The sequence below is a fragment of the Camelus dromedarius genome, chromosome 18 (assembly GCF_036321535.1).
Source record: "Camelus dromedarius isolate mCamDro1 chromosome 18, mCamDro1.pat, whole genome shotgun sequence".
Classification (NCBI taxonomy): Eukaryota; Metazoa; Chordata; class Mammalia; order Artiodactyla; family Camelidae; genus Camelus; species Camelus dromedarius.
Genome location: NC_087453.1, coordinates 3,028,339 through 3,046,894, shown reverse-complemented (window position 1 = coordinate 3,046,894; position 18,556 = coordinate 3,028,339). Strand labels below are relative to the sequence as shown.

At 56.8% G+C, this 18,556-nt stretch overlaps 1 protein-coding gene across 4 annotated transcripts in view; it reads left to right on the top strand.

The window, feature by feature from the left end:
- The window catches only part of PHACTR3 (phosphatase and actin regulator 3), a 180,392-nt gene that overhangs the window by 115,694 nt on the left and 46,142 nt on the right, over window positions 1-18,556 (top strand). For all 4 annotated transcript variants that reach the window (XM_010987841.3, XM_064496950.1, XM_064496951.1 and 1 more), the window contains exons 4-7: window positions 4,167-4,349; window positions 13,286-13,498; window positions 15,623-15,797; window positions 16,603-16,850. In XM_010987841.3, coding sequence (XP_010986143.2) covers window positions 4,167-4,349; window positions 13,286-13,498; window positions 15,623-15,797; window positions 16,603-16,850 — 819 coding nt within the window. The remainder of the gene's footprint in view (window positions 1-4,166; window positions 4,350-13,285; window positions 13,499-15,622; window positions 15,798-16,602; window positions 16,851-18,556) is intronic.

Here is an 18,556-nt window from a genome sequence, read left to right as displayed (position 1 = left end):
ACAGGGCCAGGAAAATCAGGCTCCCCAGGAAGCGGCTGGGTGACAAGGAACCTCCGTGGCCGTGGGGCCCCGGGGCAGCCACAGGACGAGGGGGCTGAGTCTGCAGTGAGCCTGCCCAGGGCGTCGCTGCGGGGGGCGGTGGGGGGCTTGTTAGAAGGAGGGCAGCAGGGGTTCCCCTGGAAAGGGATGGGTCAGGGAGAGGGGGCAGGGATGTGGGTTCACCACCTACTCGTAAACCTTAGACCCTTCACTGTGTGCCTAGTGGACAGAGAGAAGAGATGAAAACATTTGGCCACAGGTCGTCACCCTGGGGTAAAACCTTCCTCGCGCTATTTCTCCCTTGTGCCCTGGCTCAAAAAACGCCTTTTCTCACTGGGCGGGGGTGGGGTGGGGAAACATCTGGTTCTAGGGTGGGTGCTGTCTGTCCCTAATTTGTGCTGGAGTTGGGACCTCAGGTTTCCTGCTGGGTCAGTAGGAATCCGCGGCCTCGGAAGTGGAACCGCCACTGCCGCCCCACCTCCCCCACCCCCGCCCCCGTGAATCAGCCTCCATTGCCACCACCTGCGTCCAGCCAGGCTGGCTGTCTCTGTGGCCAGGAACACTCCCCTGTGGCTGGCTGCCCCTTGCCCCCTCTGAGCCTGGACTTCACACCAGTGGGCGCCTGGGAGGCTGCCTGACAGCGACCGGGGGGGCCCAGAGAGGCCCCCACGGGCTCGGGCCGCAGACCCCCCCAGAGCTGCCCGGAGTCCTTAGCAGCCCAGGAACTCTCACTGGAATTTCCTTGCCCAGGCCAAACCCAGGCTGGTTCTCTGCCCTGCACAGGTGTGCACAGGACACCTCTTTGTGTGGAGTTTGCCCACAAAGCAGTGAGGAACGTGGCAGCGTGAACAGGTGGTACACGGGGCCTGCAGGAGAGGCCCACGCGTCCCAGAGACAGGCCTGTGTCCAGGGCACAAATTCGCCTTCATCCTCTCCAGGGGGTGTGTTAGTCTGTGGTAACTGTGAACGTGGGCGTTTCATGTACCACTCCGACCTCTCCTCTGGTTCCCGAAAGTCTGGTCATCTGCCGGACCCAGGAAGGACCCGATCTGTGTGGTTGGGAGATGCGTGAGATGGGACTGACTCTGTGTGGGGGCGCTGACCTTCCCCCTCACTGCGTCTTCACTGCTTTGGCCGGTGATATGTCTGTGACAGGCAAGGGCCGGCTGGCGTCCCAGCCCCTCCACTGGGGCCTCAGTCCAAATGCGATGAGTGAGGACAGAGGCCTGCCTGCTTCTCTGTCCAGACACCACGTGTGCTCCTGAATGACTCCTCCATCCTCCTGGATGTGTCCCCTTGGCCTTGTCTTAAGTTCCTTATGGAATTTCATTCTCCATCACTGGATAGAAGAGAGAGGCAGTTGTTACCCTTGTGCTGTGTTTGGTGACCTGAGAGACGCGAGGTGCCTCTCCTCAGGGCATTTGGCAGTGACAGATCAAGTCTGTCTGGTTTCTGTGGGGCAGGAACGCTGGGGGCAGCTTGTATGTGTGTGTGTGTGTGTCTGCATGTACGCATGTGCACGCACGTGTGTGTGTGGCGTGTCCCCTCTCACAGTAGCTACTCTGTCTATAGCGGGGGCATCCAGCTTCTGCTCCCTTCTGCTGCCCTCAGAAGGGCCAGGAGGAAGGGCCCAGGGTACAGAGAGAGGACCAGGGGACCAGCTGCCCATGCCCCCCCGCGCGCCCCCCCCACCGTTGCTTAGCAACGGCCCTGCCACCGCGGCTATTTTGGGAACTCTAACTTTTCATTGAAGGTGATTATGAGCGGAAGCTCTGAGCAGAGCCCAGAAAAGTCCTGCAAGTCCACTAAGCTGGGAAGGCAGGTGGAGGAACCCCAGGACTGTGTGGCGGGGTGCAGCCTTTGCGGAGCCCAGGGGGGTAGGCTGGAGACCTCTGGGCCTTTCAGGCTCAGCATTCTGACCATTTTATGGATGATGGTGATGATGATGGAGATGCTACTGTCATTAACAAAAGTGATGGTCACCAGCAGCAAATGACTCACCCCTCCTAAGATTCGGTGTCCCCATCTGTGAAGGCAGGTGGCAGTCCCACCTGATAGGGTGGGGCGCTGCGAAGTTCCAGTGAGATGGGGCCGCGGAGCGCCAGGCTGTGTCTCCAGCGGGGCAAACCCTCGGTCAGTGCTGGCGTGCCCCCTCTGTTACTAAGAGCCAGGCAAGCCAGCGGTGGAGACCATCACAGCTGTGTGTCAAGTCTGAGGAAGCCAGTTGTGAGGGAGTGTCTGAGAAGCTGTAGTTCTGAGCTGCGTGACATCCAGTTGTGTCCACTGGTGGGTTCTCTTGGTTTGTGTCTTGGTCTTTTCTTGGTTTGGGGTTGGTTGGAAAATCACAGATCTGCTGGACCTGTTTAGTAAAGCCCCTCGAGCTAAGAATGGTTTTTTAAACTTAAAGGATTTTGGCCAAAATAAAAAATCAAAGAATATGGAGCCTGGACTTTGTGGCAAGTGGCCCAGAAAGTCTAAGATACTGGCTATCAGCTCCTTTCTAGAGAAAGTTGGCCGGGCCCTGGCCTAGACCCCCCAGTCAGGTGACATGGCTACACAGATGGCATCGTCCTGGCCCCAGATCTACAGACTTCTCGCCCACCAACCTTTCTGCCCTCCTCTCGAGGGGATGTGCAGGGGAGGGAAGGTGATGAACGGTGATCATGAGCGCACACCCCTCCCAGGGTCGCCCGTCATGGGTCTGGCCCGAGTCCTGGGCGTGGGGAGGGCCCTGCAAAGGGAGCCTGGAGTTCCCACGTGGGCACAGGAGCCCAGGCCACGTGGCCACACCATCACCCTTGTCATCCTCTTCCTCCTCCTCTTCAACAGCAGTGAGGGTGCTTGCAGGCACACATGGTGTTTGCTTTGTGCCACACACATAATAGACATTAACTCATTGAATCCTCGCACTGACTCCGAGAAGCAAGGAGTTTTAGCCCCATTTTAGAGATGGTAAAATTGAGTCTTGGAGATGTTTCCTGCCTGGGCACAAGAAACTGTACGGGTCACGGTGACACGCTGCTCTGGGGTGGCCTTGATGAACCAGCTGTGGGGACAAGGGATGTGGGCGGGGCGTGTGGGTGCTGCAGGCCTTGGGCTGTGAGCTGTGTCTCAGGAGGGCCATTGTGTCAGCTGGCTGAGTCTCCAGCCAGAGCCTGCCACGCTGTGCTCTTGTGATCTGGACCAGTTATGCTCCTGAGTCCCTTATCAGTACTCTAGGACCCCGGGGGGGTGACCAGTCCATCAAGGGCCAGACCCTTAAAGGCTGAAGCCACCGAGCCCGGGCACGGGGAGGCACCAGCTCCCTCTTTCAGCCCTTCTCTGTCTGCTGTCCTCTACTCTGGGACGGCCAACTGTCTAGACCTAGGACTCCGAGTCCTGCCTCCGTCTGGCTGTGCCCCTGTTCCTGGGCTGGCAATATCACGTGTGGTCAGCTGTGTGCCCACCCCAGGGTTTGAGCCCCTGGGGATAAGGATTGTCTTGTTAATCTCTGCCTTTCCAGGGACGGTGACTGAGAAGCATTTGTGTATTGTGGGACTGATGGTGGGATGGTGGGTGCAGAGGTGAAAGGTTATTTGTAGCCATGATGGTGTCACATAATGACCACCTCAGCAGCGAGCCTTCACCGTCGCCTGTCTGGGTGACCTTGGCTGGCGGGATGGGGGCCGCTCTGCTCTGCTCCCCGCCCCCCACAGCTCACCCCCTACCAGGCTGGCTGGGCGTGTCCTCAGGGTGAGGACCCGGTACTGAAGGAAGAAGCAGGAATATGCAAGCACTTTTTAAGTCTCTGCAGCATCAAACCTGCTCACTTCCCACTGGCCAAAGTGAGCCACGAGGCAGAGGGTCGGGGTCAGGGGCCCCACCAAGGCAGGGATGTGGGGGTGTGCATTGTCCAGTCTCCCACAGGTGTCAAAGTAAGAGCACACAGGCCAGGAGGGGTGTGGCCAGTGGGTGTGGTGATGCTCGGTGCTGCCTGAGGAGGACAGTGGAGGTGCTTCCCCGGGTGTGTGGGAGCGGTGCAGGGTGCCACCCTGGGGCCCAGGGTGGCATCCTTCCCAGGAAGTCACTTCGCGAGAATGAAAGCAGGTAGGAAGATGGCCACAGCTGACCGCTGAATTTCCTTGCAGACGCTGAGAACAAAGCATGCGGCCCTGATGGAGGCCCCCGAGCTGCACAGAGCGAACCTTCCACACCCAAGCAGGAGCCGCTGACTTCAGAGGAAGCCCAGCCGGGAAGCCCGTCGGCCACTGGGACAGACCAAGCGTCCCCAGATGAGCCGCTGTCCTCGGACACCCATCCGGACGATGCAGGTATTGACTGGACCCTGGCGCTGAGCTGCTCCCATGATGGCCACTGGCCTGGGCGGCAGCTGGGGTTCCTGGCCGGGGCTGGGCTGCCGCTCCGGTAGAAGACTGTCCTCAGAGGCACAGCCATGTCCTGGGCTCTGAGCCCTGTCACGCGGCTCCACCGCATGGTTCAGTTTAAATGTTTCCGATAGCATGTTTCTCCAGTAGCTTCCCAAATCTGGCAGAGCAGTAAATGAAGGTACTTCCAGATGCTCGCAGGTGGTTTCCCGTCTACCTTCCTCCCACAATGTCTTTACTCGTCCCCTTGGAGCTTCTGAACAGGAAAATTCTCTCCAAAGGGGCCAGTTTCCAGACAGAGCATCTTAGCTGCCCCAAGGCAATAGGGCAGGATGGAGGCAGAGGGCCTTCCCAGTGGCCTAAATCCACAGCAGTTTCCTGCTCCTCCAGAGAGTGGCCTCCCTCCCTGGGATGGTGCTTTAGTGTCATGTAGTGCCCTGGAGCTGGCGGCACTGGTGACGGTGCTGCCAGCCTGCCCCTCGTGTGGGACAGCCCTGCTCGCCACTTCTCTGCCAGGCGTGCCCAGCACGTATCTGAGCCTCTCTCCCCCTCTGTTACGTGGGGAAAGAATGGCCTGTATCGGGGTCATTTGCAGGGTGCGAGGAGCTCAGGGCAGTGTCTGCCACGTTGAGTAATTCGTGGTGGGGATGGTGGGGGCCGTGGTGGTGGTGGTTCTCGTGATTTTAATTGACTGGACCAGGATGGTTGCCAGCTGTGGGAGGGCGGAGGAGAGAGGGAGGAATGGAAGGGAGGGATGGAGAGGAAGAAAAGCATGAACCCATGACGAAGCCCGTGTGCTTTAAAATATCCACCCGCTGCTCGCTCTGACCTGTTAGCTGTGTTTTCATAGAAAGCTTCCAGGAGACCTTGCCGTCAAGGTGGAAGCCCGCTTCCTCGCAAACCTGCAGCTATAAATAGGCCAGGCCAGGCATGGGGGCTGGGACGTGCACTGGGTCCCCACAGCGTGGGGCTGGGGATCTGGGCGTGTGCCCGGGCCTGCCAGGACCTCAGTGGCCGGCCTGCCCTCCGGCCTCCCCAGACACCTGCTGAGAGGTCTGCCCTGCTCTGCCCAGAGCTGGCTGTGCCTCTCCAGTTTCACCCCAGTTTGGAGACAGGACAAGAGTTTGGGATCTGAAGATTTGTGGCCCGTGGGACAGTCCTGACCTCTGCTGCAGTGGCCCTCTCGGCCCACCTGTGTCCCCATGTCCCCCAGTGTCTGACTGCAGTCAGGGCAGCGGCTGGTGGGACCCTGGTGGCTGGCTGAGAGCACTTGGCCAGGTCCCCCCTCTGCCGGGCCGCTGGGCCCCACCTCTCGCTGGCACCCCTCCTAGTCCGCCTGCTCCCGTCAGCAGCCCCTCACCTCAGGTGTTCTCTGACCACACACTTGGCTTGGGGATGGGTTCTTAAGACCGGAGTTGGTTTGTTGAGGTCACAGATCTGTTTTGAGGACTTTCTCCTGGGTGGTACATGCTGGGGGGTCCGGGGTTGTGATGGTGATGTGTCCAGGTCCCTCCTCCGGGAGGGAGGTGAGCAAACCTGGTGACACCTTGAGCTGAGTCCATGGCAGCGGGTGCCCGGAGGCTGGAGCAGCCCAGCTGGGGCAGAGGGATGAGCAGGAGCTGTCTGGGTGGAGAGTGAGGGAGACAGCCTCCTGGGCAGGGAGAGGAGGGGCCCTTGTGAAACTGTAAGGGGCCAGGTGTAAATATCGTTGGCTTTGGGGTTAGAAGATCTCACCTCCGCCAGGTCACGCAGAGGATGCACATGGGAGAGGGACTGGCCGGGTGTCAGCAAACTTTGTTTACCAACAGCCAGACGCTGGGTTTTGGTTGGCTGTGGGTGGCCTGGGAGCAGGAAAGACTGCGAGATTTTGGCAGGGTGGTAGGTTTATAGATGAGGTCAGAGCTGGGGTAGGATGGGGATATGGAAGGGCTGGGCCAGGCCCGGCAGCCCTTCCCTGAGGGCAGCGGGAGCCCCCAGAGGAGGTTGGGGTGACCTGGGGGCTTGTACTGTTGGAGGAGCGCTGGGCCGATGGGCGGGGCAAGGCTGGGCTGTAAGCTATGAGGTTTTGTGAGTGGTGCATGCAAATAGCTTGCAAACATTTTGATAGTGATATTTATTTATTTTCATTCATTAGAGTAAGGGGTCCAAGTTTCTCCTTCAGGGCAGCAATAGTTTCTTAGTAAGTAAATTGAACTAAGAAGCAGGACTTGACTTGAAGTAAAATGAGGCAGGCAGACAGACAGACATATAGACAGCACAGGGCCATGGCCAGTCTCCAAAGCAGTGCCATTAGTGTGTCAGCAGTTAGTGACCTTTGTCATAACGCTGACAGTGACAGAAACTACCATTCGGCCACTGTTCAGGTGCTTCACATATACTCGCTCATTTAACCTCGGAGGCACCCCCAGAGGTCGATGCTGTTGCCCCCTTTTACTCATGATGAAATGGAAGCACACAGGCTAAGTAACCTGTCCAAGGATATAGAGTTAGGGAACTGAGAGCAACGTCTTGGACATCAGGCTGACCTGGGTTTGAGACATGACCGAACTCCCCACCAAGCTGTGTGACCGTGGACAAGTCACTCAATCTCTCTGAACCTGTGTCATCAACTATACATGGGAATCGTGTCGCACCCACCTCTCAGGGTTGCTGAAATTCAAACACTTAGCGCAGTCGTAACACACACTGAGTGCTCAGAAAGTTGCTGCTGCTGCCGGGGACTGTCATCCTTATCATCACTTTGGTCACTGTCACTATGGAAAAGCAGCCCTCCATGGGGATACACTAAATCACAGTCCTGGCTGCCTGCAGGTGTCCTCGGAGGCTCTGCCTCTCACAGCACGTGCATTTGGGGATGTGGGCGCCTCTGTGTCTGGCTGTTGAGCTGGGACCCACCCCCCCCCCCGGGTCTGTTGCGACTCCACAGGCCTGGAATCCTGCGCCAGGAGCTCTGACCACAGCCCCAGGTCCCTGTGAGAGTCCTGGCCTCGAGCAGAGTCCCTGCAGCGAGGGAGCTGGTTGTCATCTAATGCCGACCTTGAGCTCCGTGCTTGACACGCTGCCTAGGCTGAAACATCAGGAGCGTTCACAAAAGCCACAGATGCAGCTGCCTTCTGTTCAGCCATCAAAGTGCAGGCCCACGGGGCCGGTGTTCCCACACGGCCACGGTCACTGGAGCTGAGAAGAGGTCAACGCCTTCCATGGTCTCACCTCTCAGCGTGGCCTGGCCCCTTGGGAGGGCGAGTTTGTGACCCCTGCCATGAAGGTGAAGAGCCCAGTCTTGGGACCCCGCCCCTGTGCCACGCTGGGGGTGACACCCCTCCTTGGCCAGGTGCTAACACCTGGATCGGGGCTGCTGCTCCCATGTGCCTCAGACTGGGGGGCAGGGGCAGAAGGGGTCCTGTCCAACGATCGCAAGTATCTCGAGAAGGAAGCGCTGTCAGAAACTCCGACCATTGTTTTCTTGGGTCCTCGGCTGGGTTTAGTGACTTGGGTTGACTTTGGGCTGTGCGTTCAGGGTGATTCCTGGTTTTGTGTGGGAGGTGCTGCGTCGGCCACAAGCACTGCCTGTAAAAGCCCAGGAGGAGTCGTCATAACGTTAAGCGGGGCACGTTCGGTGTGGCTGCTGGGCGGGGCCAAGCTCTGGCATTTCCATGGGTGTTCTCATCGAAAGGAAAAGTGGCATTCAGTGAGCACGTTCTGTGTGTGCTGTATTATCTTAGCCCCGTTTTTTTGTTTGTTTGGCTTTAAGATGAGCGAGCAGTGGCCCAGAGAGGTTAGGTCACTTGCCCAAGGCCACAGAGCCCATAAATGGTAAAGCAGGGATTTGTTCCTTAGACTTGCTCTTAACTCTAACACTCTACAGCCTAAACTAGAGCCAAGCTTTGCTCTGCTCTGGAATGTTTTGGAACGTGGGATGTTTCTGCAGTCTAGAAGAGGGTTGGCAAATTGCAGGCTACTGGTCAGCCCCAGCAGCCGCCTCCCAGCTGGTGGCCACACTTCCCCAGTGTCCGGGGGTTGTGCGGGTCCCACCTACATCGGGGACTCGGCTGTTGTTAACTGCTGGGTCCTGAGCTGTGGAGCTTCCTTTCCAGAGTTGGCCAGTCTCCTTGCCGAGGGCCAGATGTCCAAGCTGAGACCAAGGACATGCCACTGTCCCTGGGATAGAGTGAAACTGCCCACGGCAGCTGTCCCCCCGCCCAGCAGGTCCTCCTCTCAGCAGGTCTCTCTGAGTCTCAGAATGTCTCTGGCGGGTGATAACTGGGTGCAAAGCGTGCCCACCCCCAGCAGCACGCCCCAGGCCACAGGGCCTTGGCAGAGATCTCGGCTGGTGAGAAGCGACCTCTGCTGGTCAGGGCAGGATCCCAAGTGCAGGGAACTTTCGCAAAGCCCTCGTCGGCTTCTGCATTTTAAAAAGTTCAATGTGTCACTTTGAACTTTAACAGATGTTAACATTTCAGTTTGTGCAAGATTCCAAAATACAGTGGTAGCTTCACACTCACGCGAGATGCAGAGGAAGATGGAGACTGGAGAGGAGATGTTGAAACATCAGTTTCCAGACTGTGGACCCTCAGACAGGTCGGGGGCGAGACGGGTCAGTGAATGATCAGTTTTAAGGAGAGACATTGGAGGAAGGTTTTTGGTGTGAGTTCCTGGTGTGTTGAATCCCCGGGCCCTCAGAGCAGAGGGTGGGGGGCCCACACTCTGCCTTGGGCTAGTTGGGTGGGGGGCCCTCCAAGGGGGCTATTAGAAGCTTACCCTGCAGTCTCTCTGGTTGAAGGAGTGTGGGCTGTGACAACGAGTCGCTCCCAGAAATCCAGCCCTGTGCTGTCCACTAGCTGCTTGGCTATTTAAATTAATTTAAACCAAATAAAATAAAAAATCCAGCTCCCCAGTTGCACCAGCCACTTGTCAGGTGCTCATTGGCCACGTATGGCAAGCGGCTGCTGTGACGGACAGGAGGAGACGTTTCTGTCATCTCAGAAAGGTCTGCTGGGCGGCTCGGAGGGTGAGGGGTGGTCACATGTTCACTGTGGTGCACGGCCAGGGGACAGTGCCGTTTGTGTTGGCCAGCCTTTCCAGAATTTTCTGCACCAGCAAGGACCTTATAACACTCAAAGCCAAAGCCCCTTACAGGTAAAGTTTGCCGCCCCTCAGTTAGAGGAAGGATTTGGGGCATTTTGGGTCGAAGAGGACAAGCTTGGAGGCCATTGCTGAGATCCAGGCCGAGGCCATGGCAGCTGACACTGGAGGACAATTCGGGGACAGTATTTCTGAGGCTATTTTGGAGGTTGATTGCCCAGGATTTATTCACGAATTAGATATAAGGGGCGGGTACAAGGTGGAGCGGACAGGAGAGGGACGAGTGTTGTGTCTAGTATGACTGGATAGCGGGGGATGGGGGGCCGTACAGTTAGTCTAGTGAAGATGGGGCCCCGTCTTGGTCAATGCCGTGTCCACAGCTTCTGGAGGGGTGGGTGCCTGGGCCGGCTAACTGTTCAAGGACTCCTGTGAGATGGATGAATGGGTAAGTGAGAGAGAAGAGGAACTGGGGAGGGAATCCCCTGGGAAATCAAGAGATGGGTTTGCATGTGTTCCACTTTGACTGTTTGACCTCCAGACGGAGGTGTCACAGTGGCTGATAATGTGAGTCCGGTGCTCTGAGACTGGGTCAAGGGTAAACAGAGATGGGGTTGATTCTGAAGCCAGAGGACTGGACGAGAGTGAGTTAATGGGGAAGAGGACCAAGGGCTGGGTCCAGGGGCAGCCTGGGTGGAGCCCGAGGGAGCCTGAGCAGGTGCAGCCAGTGAGGCAGGAGGGAACCGGAGTCGTGGTGTCCAGATGCCACAGGAGAAGGTACAGAGATGCGGAGATGGAAGGACTGTGCTGGGACAGAACCCAGTGGGCCTGCTCTGGCTGATGCGCATGTCGGGACCTGACCCTGGGCTGCTCTGTCACCCTGTTCACCTTGCTCTCAGTGATGCTCCCAAGGGACCCCTGGAGCCCACCTTGTTCCAACTCCCAGGTCTCGGGGAGGAGAACATGGCTCGTAGGGAGAAACTGGCCTGTCCGTGTGTCCCTGGAGGTGGGACACAGGCTTGTTCCAGGAGCATTCGCAGCCGTGGGTCTCACCACGGGGCTGCCTCACCAAGCAGACACCACCAGCTGTCCCCTCAGAGATCTGAGTAGTGTCCGCCTCAGGCAGGGCTCTCCACTGTGGGCGTCTGCCCCCAGGGACGTTAGGCTGTGTTACCACAACTAGCACCTGGTGAATAGAGCCCAGAGCTGCTGATGAACATCTTACAGGCAAAGAATTTTCTAGCCCCAAATGTCAGTGCTGCCAGGGTCCAGAACCTCTGACCTAGAATGAGAAGAAACTCATCCATGTTCCACAATAATGCTTTTATCCATGACAGTGTGGCCGTAACTGTCCAAAGCCGGACAAGTGCTGAATAGCTCCAGACTTTTCCTCTGTGTCCTCATGTAAGTTTCCCTCCCTTGAAGTGGGCAGGATCGGTATTTTATACAGATATTTGTACAGGCAAGGAAACTGAGGCTCAGAGAGGTAGAAACCGAAGTCACTCATCTGGGAATGAGCCAGTCACAACGGAGGTGAAGGAGGGACCTGGGGGACAGGTGTGCTTGAGGCCAGGTGAGCCATGCCTGCGCCACTGTCTTCCCTGAAACCATGACACTGGGAGCGTGCTGGGTGCCCAGAGGACAGGAAGCGAGCCTGTACCGAGTACTGCCGCGCACGCCCGCCCCACGCCTGTGCTTCCGGCTGCAAGCTTGGCTGCCGAGGGCCTGGGCTCGGGAGCGTGGCCTCCGAAGGATCAGAGTCCACTGCCCTGCGCTGATTTACATGAGCCAGGAGGCCCGACAGAATCATAGGACCGGTGCCCACATGAAGAAAAAGGACATTTCCACACTCAGTTATGGCTTGAGGAAATCACACAACTGTTTTCACCTAGAAGCACAAAATGTTTATTTTAATGTTATTTTTGCAAAATTTATGAACTAAAACAATCTTCTAAGACTCTTAGGGACAGGTTACAGTTCAGAGGACCTCACGGTAGTCTTGAAGCCTAGGAGTCTTTATAAAATTCCTATGGACAGATAACACTTTTGAGGACAGTTGTAGTAGCAGTAATCGTATGATAAAACCAGTGTTTGCACGTGAGTTTCCGTGTAGGACAGGAGAGTAACGGCTGGTCTCAGCTCGGGCTGATCTCATGGTACAGACCTGAGTCTGCCTTCTGCAGCGGATGGGAAGGATTTCTCAGATCTTGAGAGGGCCAGCCCTTCGAAGGCAAAGACTACACTTCCATGAGCTTCACAAGGGAGAAGTCCTGGCCTGAGGGGTCTTGAACGTCCAACACAGACAATAGAAGAACAGGAATGGTGACAACCAGCGGGATACAAGGGACGTACAGGCTCCCCTGTAGACTTTCACGGGAAGCTCTGTAAGGGGAGGGGTCGGGCCTGCCTCAGTCAGCACCGTGCTCTCAGCACCACGGTCAGCGCCACCTCCCTGGTGGGCCCTGGTGCTGACTCCTACACGAGGACTCGGACCAGCTCTGTTAGGCTGTTCCCTTAGGTGATGGCAAAGATAAAATGAGGTGATGTGGGACAAGGGCTGAGCACCTGGGGTGTTCTCTGAGAGGGCAGGGAGCCTGAGATCCTGAGGTGGGGATGGGAAGCTGCCTCTCTTCTTGTATCAGGGAGGAAGGAAGGGTATGTCAGGGACAGTAGGTTTGTGTTCGAGCCCTCAAGCGCCCCTCTCCTGCTCTGATCCCAGGTCTGGTGGTCAGTTTCTCCTGTGAAGCTGGAGGTGAGGCTGCACGGGAGGAGGGAGTGAGAAGCTGGAGGTAGGAAAGAGACAGAAGAGGTTTGAAGCAGAGTGACTGCAGGATGGAGGCAGTGCCAAGGGCCCTGAGGCTGGTGGTCCTGAGATGGGGACTCAGGACTGGGGCTTCAGTGTTGCTGTCTTTCTTCTACATCACTCAGCAGGGACAGGAACCTGCAGATAGAGGCTTTATCCAAAGGTGGGATTTTCCCAGAGAGCTGAATGAGAAGGACATGAGGCAAAGGGTATTGGTGAGACGGTGGTTGCAGTGATGAACAGTGGAACTGGAGCTGAATAAAGAAAGAAGGGAGAAAGAAGAGGGTTGATGGGTTGGGAGAAAGCACCGGGGTGGGCAGGCTGGGGCAGTAGATGGAGGGGCTGTTCTGGAGGAGCCTGAGCCAACAGCTGGAAAGAGAGGGGCTGGGGCTCTGGGCAGGCCGACCTTTCCCCAAAACTGATCCTCCCTGCTCCTCCCCTGCCACTCATCTCACAGGCTCTCCTGGGAGCAAGGCTGTTGAAAACCAGGCATGTAAAGTCAGTAGCTGCCGAGTTTGAGGGTCTGCAGTTCACCAGGCACACGTCTCGTCATTGCTTCTTGATTAAAACTCACAGCAACCCTGTGAGGTTGCTTGCTATTCACTCAACATCATTCACGGGTAAATGGAGACACCAGAGTGTAATAACTTAACCAAGGTCACAGAGGAGGTGCAGGGGTCAGCCAGAGTCGGGTTCCACAACCTGCACTTGTGACCAGCACCCCCGGGTGAGGCAGGAGCTTCAGCACCACCTACTGAGTGGAAAAGGGGTGGAGTTCATCCACACTCTTGAAGTTACTGCCTCCCGCCCTCCTTCCCTCCTCCTCCTCTCTCTGCTTCTGATGTTTCTGTCGATGATTGAAGTCAAGTCTCCGTGAGAGGTGACCCCTTTGTACTCTGCTCCGTGTTAACAATCCCATGCAGCCCCCTTGCTGTCTTTACATCCCCCCCCAATCAGAGGAACTGTGGTTTGTAAACTGTCTGTTTTTCCTTTGAACCAGCCAAGATGTCATCAGCATCCGGAGGTGAAGAAGCAGATGCTGGCGGCAGCCGTCCACCTACCACGGACGAGCCCTCTCAAGCCTTAGCTGGGTCCGACTCCCAGGACAGTCCTCCCAGACCCTTGGAGAGGTCCATGGGCCAGCTCCCCAGCCCCCCACTGCTGCCCACCCCACCACCCAAGACAGGCTCCAAAACCACAAAAAATGTCACAGGTGGGTCTTCATGCATCCACCCATCTGCCCTCCTTCCTTCCTTCCTTCCTTCCTTCCTTCCATTCATCCATCCATGCCTCCAACCAGTCCTGATTGGGCTCCCACTGTGGGCTGGTTCTTACTTTTTGCTTCTGTGACTGGGGCTCTGAGCAGGTCCAAGAGAGCAGAACTGAGGCAGAGGAGGGTGGTTCTTAGCGAGGAGCTCTGGCTGTCAGGAGCAGACGGCTTCCTCAAGCAAATGTAGGGTGGTCTCCAAAGGTGTCTTCCAGAACCTGAATGCAGGAGATGCAGCCAGCCCCAGGGCGGGGGTGTTCTCTCCTTCTGTATTAGGTACTCAGGTGTCTAACTGTCCTTCTATTTTTGCCTTTAAGTCAGTGTCTGTCCCCCATTCCCCCTCCTTTCATTCTCCCCACTTTCTTCCCTCCACTCACTTCCTCTTCCTCCCTCTCTGTCTCTCTCACTGTCTGCTCATCTCTGTGAGTGCTCTGTCCAGCAAGGCAGAGCCGAGAGTCCACACCAGACTGTGGGTGGTGGTCAGAGAGGGGAGCACTAAGGACACACAGCCCGCTCCTAATCTGTGGGCTAGCCCCCCTGGGGAGGGAGCATGTGCCCACTTTACATTGGAGGGAACTCTGCATTCACCACCAGATCCCAGGGCCTGCATCCAGCAGGTGCTCAGCGAGTGCAGGTGACTGTGATCGAAGGAAGAGTCAGATGTCCTGACCCCCTCTGTCTGCTTTCTGCCTCTTTTCTCCATCTCTGGGAATGAGCCAGAGTATTCAGTCCTTGGGTGACATGGCCACACAGATTAGAGTCAAAGTTTTGAGGCAAAATAATACTATCCTGTATTTTGTTACTATCTTTGTGATAATCCCCCTTTCCATCCATTGAAACCTGAAACAATTGGAAATCCACTGGATAAGGCACCATCCACCTGCTTTATTTTGGGTCCTGTGTAATTTTTCCAGACCCTCAATGAGTCAGTAGTGCAGAGGTTTTCTGTCTCTGTTGTCCTTGGGCAAGACTGGAGCTCAGGCTGCATGGATCTCTGCATGAACCCCACTTCCTAATCTTGGGTCCTGGGGCCGTGGTCAGCACCTCGGACAGCACCTCGGCTTTTCACCCGCTCCCCGGGGGAGGAGCTCCAGAACATCATCAAGCGGGGTTTTCTGACAAGTCACTGACAGGTCTGGGGACTGAATTAGGCGCGGGAGGGGACAGGAGGACAGTTACGAGCTTTGGACTTAAGCCTGGATCTTTTACGCTGAGATGCGTTTCAGTGACTTTGTCTTAATTATCTTTAGGGCGAAATGTTTATTTCAGCATGTGAACACTAGGTGGCAGCAGAGGAGGAGAAAGACCCCTTGCTGGGGCTTAACTGGGGCACACTGTCCCCACTGGGCATTCACTCGTGTGAGGTGGCCGCAGCAGCCCCAGCCCACGAGCTTCCTTACCCTCCCCTCCCCCAGGTGTCAGGGAATCACCTGTATCCAAATCCTGCTACACACTTGCTTTGCTGGTCTACATTGTTTAAAAAAATGTGTCGCCAACATTTGAAACATATCAAAATATGTTGAAGTATTAAAACATATCAAAATACGTTTAAGGGGCAGCCTGCGGGGCCCTGGGACTAGTCATCATCAGCCCAGATCTTGTCCTAAGGAGAATGTGAGAGCTGTGATCAGGTTTCCCTTCCAGAAAGCTCCCGCTGGGTGAGGTATAGGGTTGGAGGCAGACGTGGATGGATGATGCGAGGAAGGAAAGAGGAGCCATGGTGGTGGTCCAGCCTGAGCAATGGCTGTAGAGCTCAGGGAGTTCTTCCAGGTTCCACAAAAGGAGGTGTGGTTCAGGAAGCCGAGTTTGTAGGAGAGTAACAGGGAGGAGGGCTTCAGCTGCCAGGGATCCTGTAGGCACTGAGTCTGCTCGGCTCGGGTTCCGAGGATGGAGCAGAACTAGTCAGGGGCAAACCCTGTCTCTGGCTTTGGCGGCCGGGGGCTGCTGCAGCATTTGGATGGTGCATGAGTGAGCCCAGCATCCTCTCTGCTCACGGGCTTGTCTTTCAGCAAAGCCCCACTTCCCTGCTCCCAGAGACTTATATCCTTGTTGGTCCCTCTCATGCCCCAGGCCAAGCTGCGCTCTTCCAGGGCTGTGGCGGGAAGAGTGCTGACCCTCCCCTCCGAGGACAGCTTTCTACGCCCACGGGGTCTCCACATCTCACCACCGTCCACCGGCCGCTGCCCCCCAGCCGCGTCATTGAGGAGCTGCACAGGGCGCTGGCCACCAAGCACCGCCAGGACAGGTGAGGTCCCTCCCCTGGCCGGGGGACCCATGCGCCCGAGTCCCTGCACAGGCCAGCCTCACAGGGGGAACCTGTGCAGTTACTGGGGTGGGGCCAGTGCTGGACACAAAGCTCTGCTGTCACTGTCTGGAAATTCTCAATTTTTGGCCAAGATGCTCACGTGTTCATTTTGCACCGGGCCCTGCAGCTGGTCTCGGTTGTTGCCAGATTCTGGGACAGGTCAGGTGGGAGGTGTGCACCATGGGAACCAGCCCCAAAGCCTCTGCATTTCCCCCGGAGGATCCAGGGCCCAGTGGGAGCATCACAAGAGAAAACCATGAGGGAGAAAGAAGTAGCTGTTACGTTGCCCCAGGACCCTAATGGTCTCGAGTTTTCATCAGGCAAGAGCCCAGTAAGCTTGTTCTTTAACTGACTCTTATTTTGATCTCATGTGCTTCATAGACTGTGAGGACAAGTGAGTTGTTGGAGGGCAAAAGGGATAATGGAACGCATATGTGGCTCGGCAGAAATAGCAGACAAATAAGATGCCCTTCTCAGTTCTTAGAGATCCTTGATCTGGGCATTTGCCGCACGACGTCTTGTGGGTTTTACTACATGCACGTCTGTGTCTTTCAGAACAGCACATTCTAAACAGCCGATTGCCTTGGACTCAAAGCCGCGTGAGCCTTGGTGCTTCTTGTTCTGTGTGTTGTCCACACGTACTTGAGGGCCGTCTCCGCACGTCCATTATTAGTCCCCAAGTCGACTTTGCAGCATTTCCAGGTGACGGGGACAACGAATAACCCGAACTACCTTTCTGGTTCAGTTTCCAAGGAAGGGACAGTAAAGGGTCCCCAAAGAAGCGCGTGGACGTCCGGCTGTCCAGGACGTCCAGCGTGGAGCGGGGCAAGGAGCGGGAGGAGGCTTGGAGCTTTGACGGAGGCTCGGACGGCAAGCGGGCTACGGCTGCAGAGTCCGAGGAGAACAAGGAGAACTTGATCATGAACTCTGAACTCAAGGACGACCTGCTCTTGTATCAGGACGAAGAGGCACTGAACGACTCCATCATCTCTGGTGAGTGGAGGGTGGATCCCGCAGGGTGGGACTCTCCTGCCAGAGGTGGTGACTCGGAGTGTGGGCACCAAGGCTGAGTTTGAGGTGGCGCTTTTGCCGCTAGCCTGGAGGGGGCAGCATGGAGGGGCCTGCGCTGGGGGGCGATGGAGGGAGACTCCCCTCCTCTGTAGTGAGCAGGGGTGCTTGCGGACGGGCTCAGGGCACAATTAGGAGGGGCCAAGGGACCTTGTTTTATTTTGATAATTGCATATTAATTTTCACATGTATTCGAAAAAACAAAAGCAGCCCAGCAGGTGACCGAGAGCATCACTGCTTAGGACGGCATAGCTGGGCTGGCGTGCGGGGCACGCAGGTGTCCAATGCGGGGAGTGCAGCAGGGCGTGCCAACAGGAGAGCCAGATGTGAGGAGAGGGGTGAGAGGGGACGTGAGGGGGAGAGAGTTGTTCCAGCGCCGCTCAGAGACCCCGTAAACCTGAAAGTGTCTGCTGCTCATGAGGCCCTTGGAGGTCCAGCCCAGTATCTGCGCTCACAACGTGTTCTCCAGGTCAGAGTGATTGCTCTGTCCCACCCTTGAGGACATGGGAGCTCAGGGAGACAGAGCATCAGGGACCCCTTGTGATGAAGGTCAAAGGGGCCTCAGGCCCGGGAGGCTGTGCTGAGCCCCGCCTCTTGCAGAAAGGTCAAGGGTGGACGTGGCTGTAAGGCCTGTGGGGGAGGGTTGTTGTTCTTCCTGGGAGCGTTTGTGGTGACCATCACGGGCAGAGCTCTGGGTGGAGGCACTGGGGCCCGGGTCCAGTGTTGGTGGGAAGTGGGGAAGGGGCTGGTACTAAGGAGGTGCGGGCAGTGGGTCCTGTGACCAGGTGGACAGACTAGGAGCCCGGGCTTAGACGCTGGCCTCAGCCGTCACCCTTCCAGCGACCTTGTAGACCTCCGGGCTTTCTGCGCCCCGGTCTGGTGAAGCACTTGTGGGGGAGCGTGCTGCAGTGCGTGGGGCGCGGCATCCCTCGTGGTTGGAAGATGCTGACAGTGCTAGTTGAACCAGGGTCTTCATGGAAGAAACTCAGAACCGGTCATTGGCCAAAGGGCCCTGGACATCTAAGAAGAGGCTGAAGTCTGTGGTGTTTCCCAAACGTATCTGGCCCTGGGACTCCTTTCCTTAAACACCCATTAGTATCCTGCAGGACGAGGTGACAGGGGACACTTCTGAGAATGGCTGGTGTAGGCAGCGATCACGGGCTGGAGCAGGGTCCCTCGACCTCGGCCCCGGTGACAGTGGGGGCTGGATGGTTCCCTGTGGTCGGGCTGCCCTGAGCCTCGTAGGGCGTTTAGCAGCGTGCTGGCCGCTGCCCACTGGACTGTGCTCCCTCTGGCCCAGGGGAGGGTCCTTCCTGCCTCTTTCAGCTTCTGGTGGCCCCCGGCATCCTCGCCTTGTGGCTGCATCGTTTCAGTCTTTACCACCGTCTTCACATCACCGTCTCACCTGTGCCTTCTTTTTGTAGACGGACACTAGCCGTTGGATTTGGGGCCCGTCTGATAATCCTGGATGAGCCTCGTTTTGAGATCGTTACCTTAATTCCATCTGCAAAAGCAAGTTGCGTCTTTTTTCCCAGATCAGTCTCATTTCCAGGTCCCGGGCGCACAGATCTTTGGGGGTCACCACTCTCTCCACCGCAGCCTCTCCTGGTGGTGTAACATGTTCCTCTTCT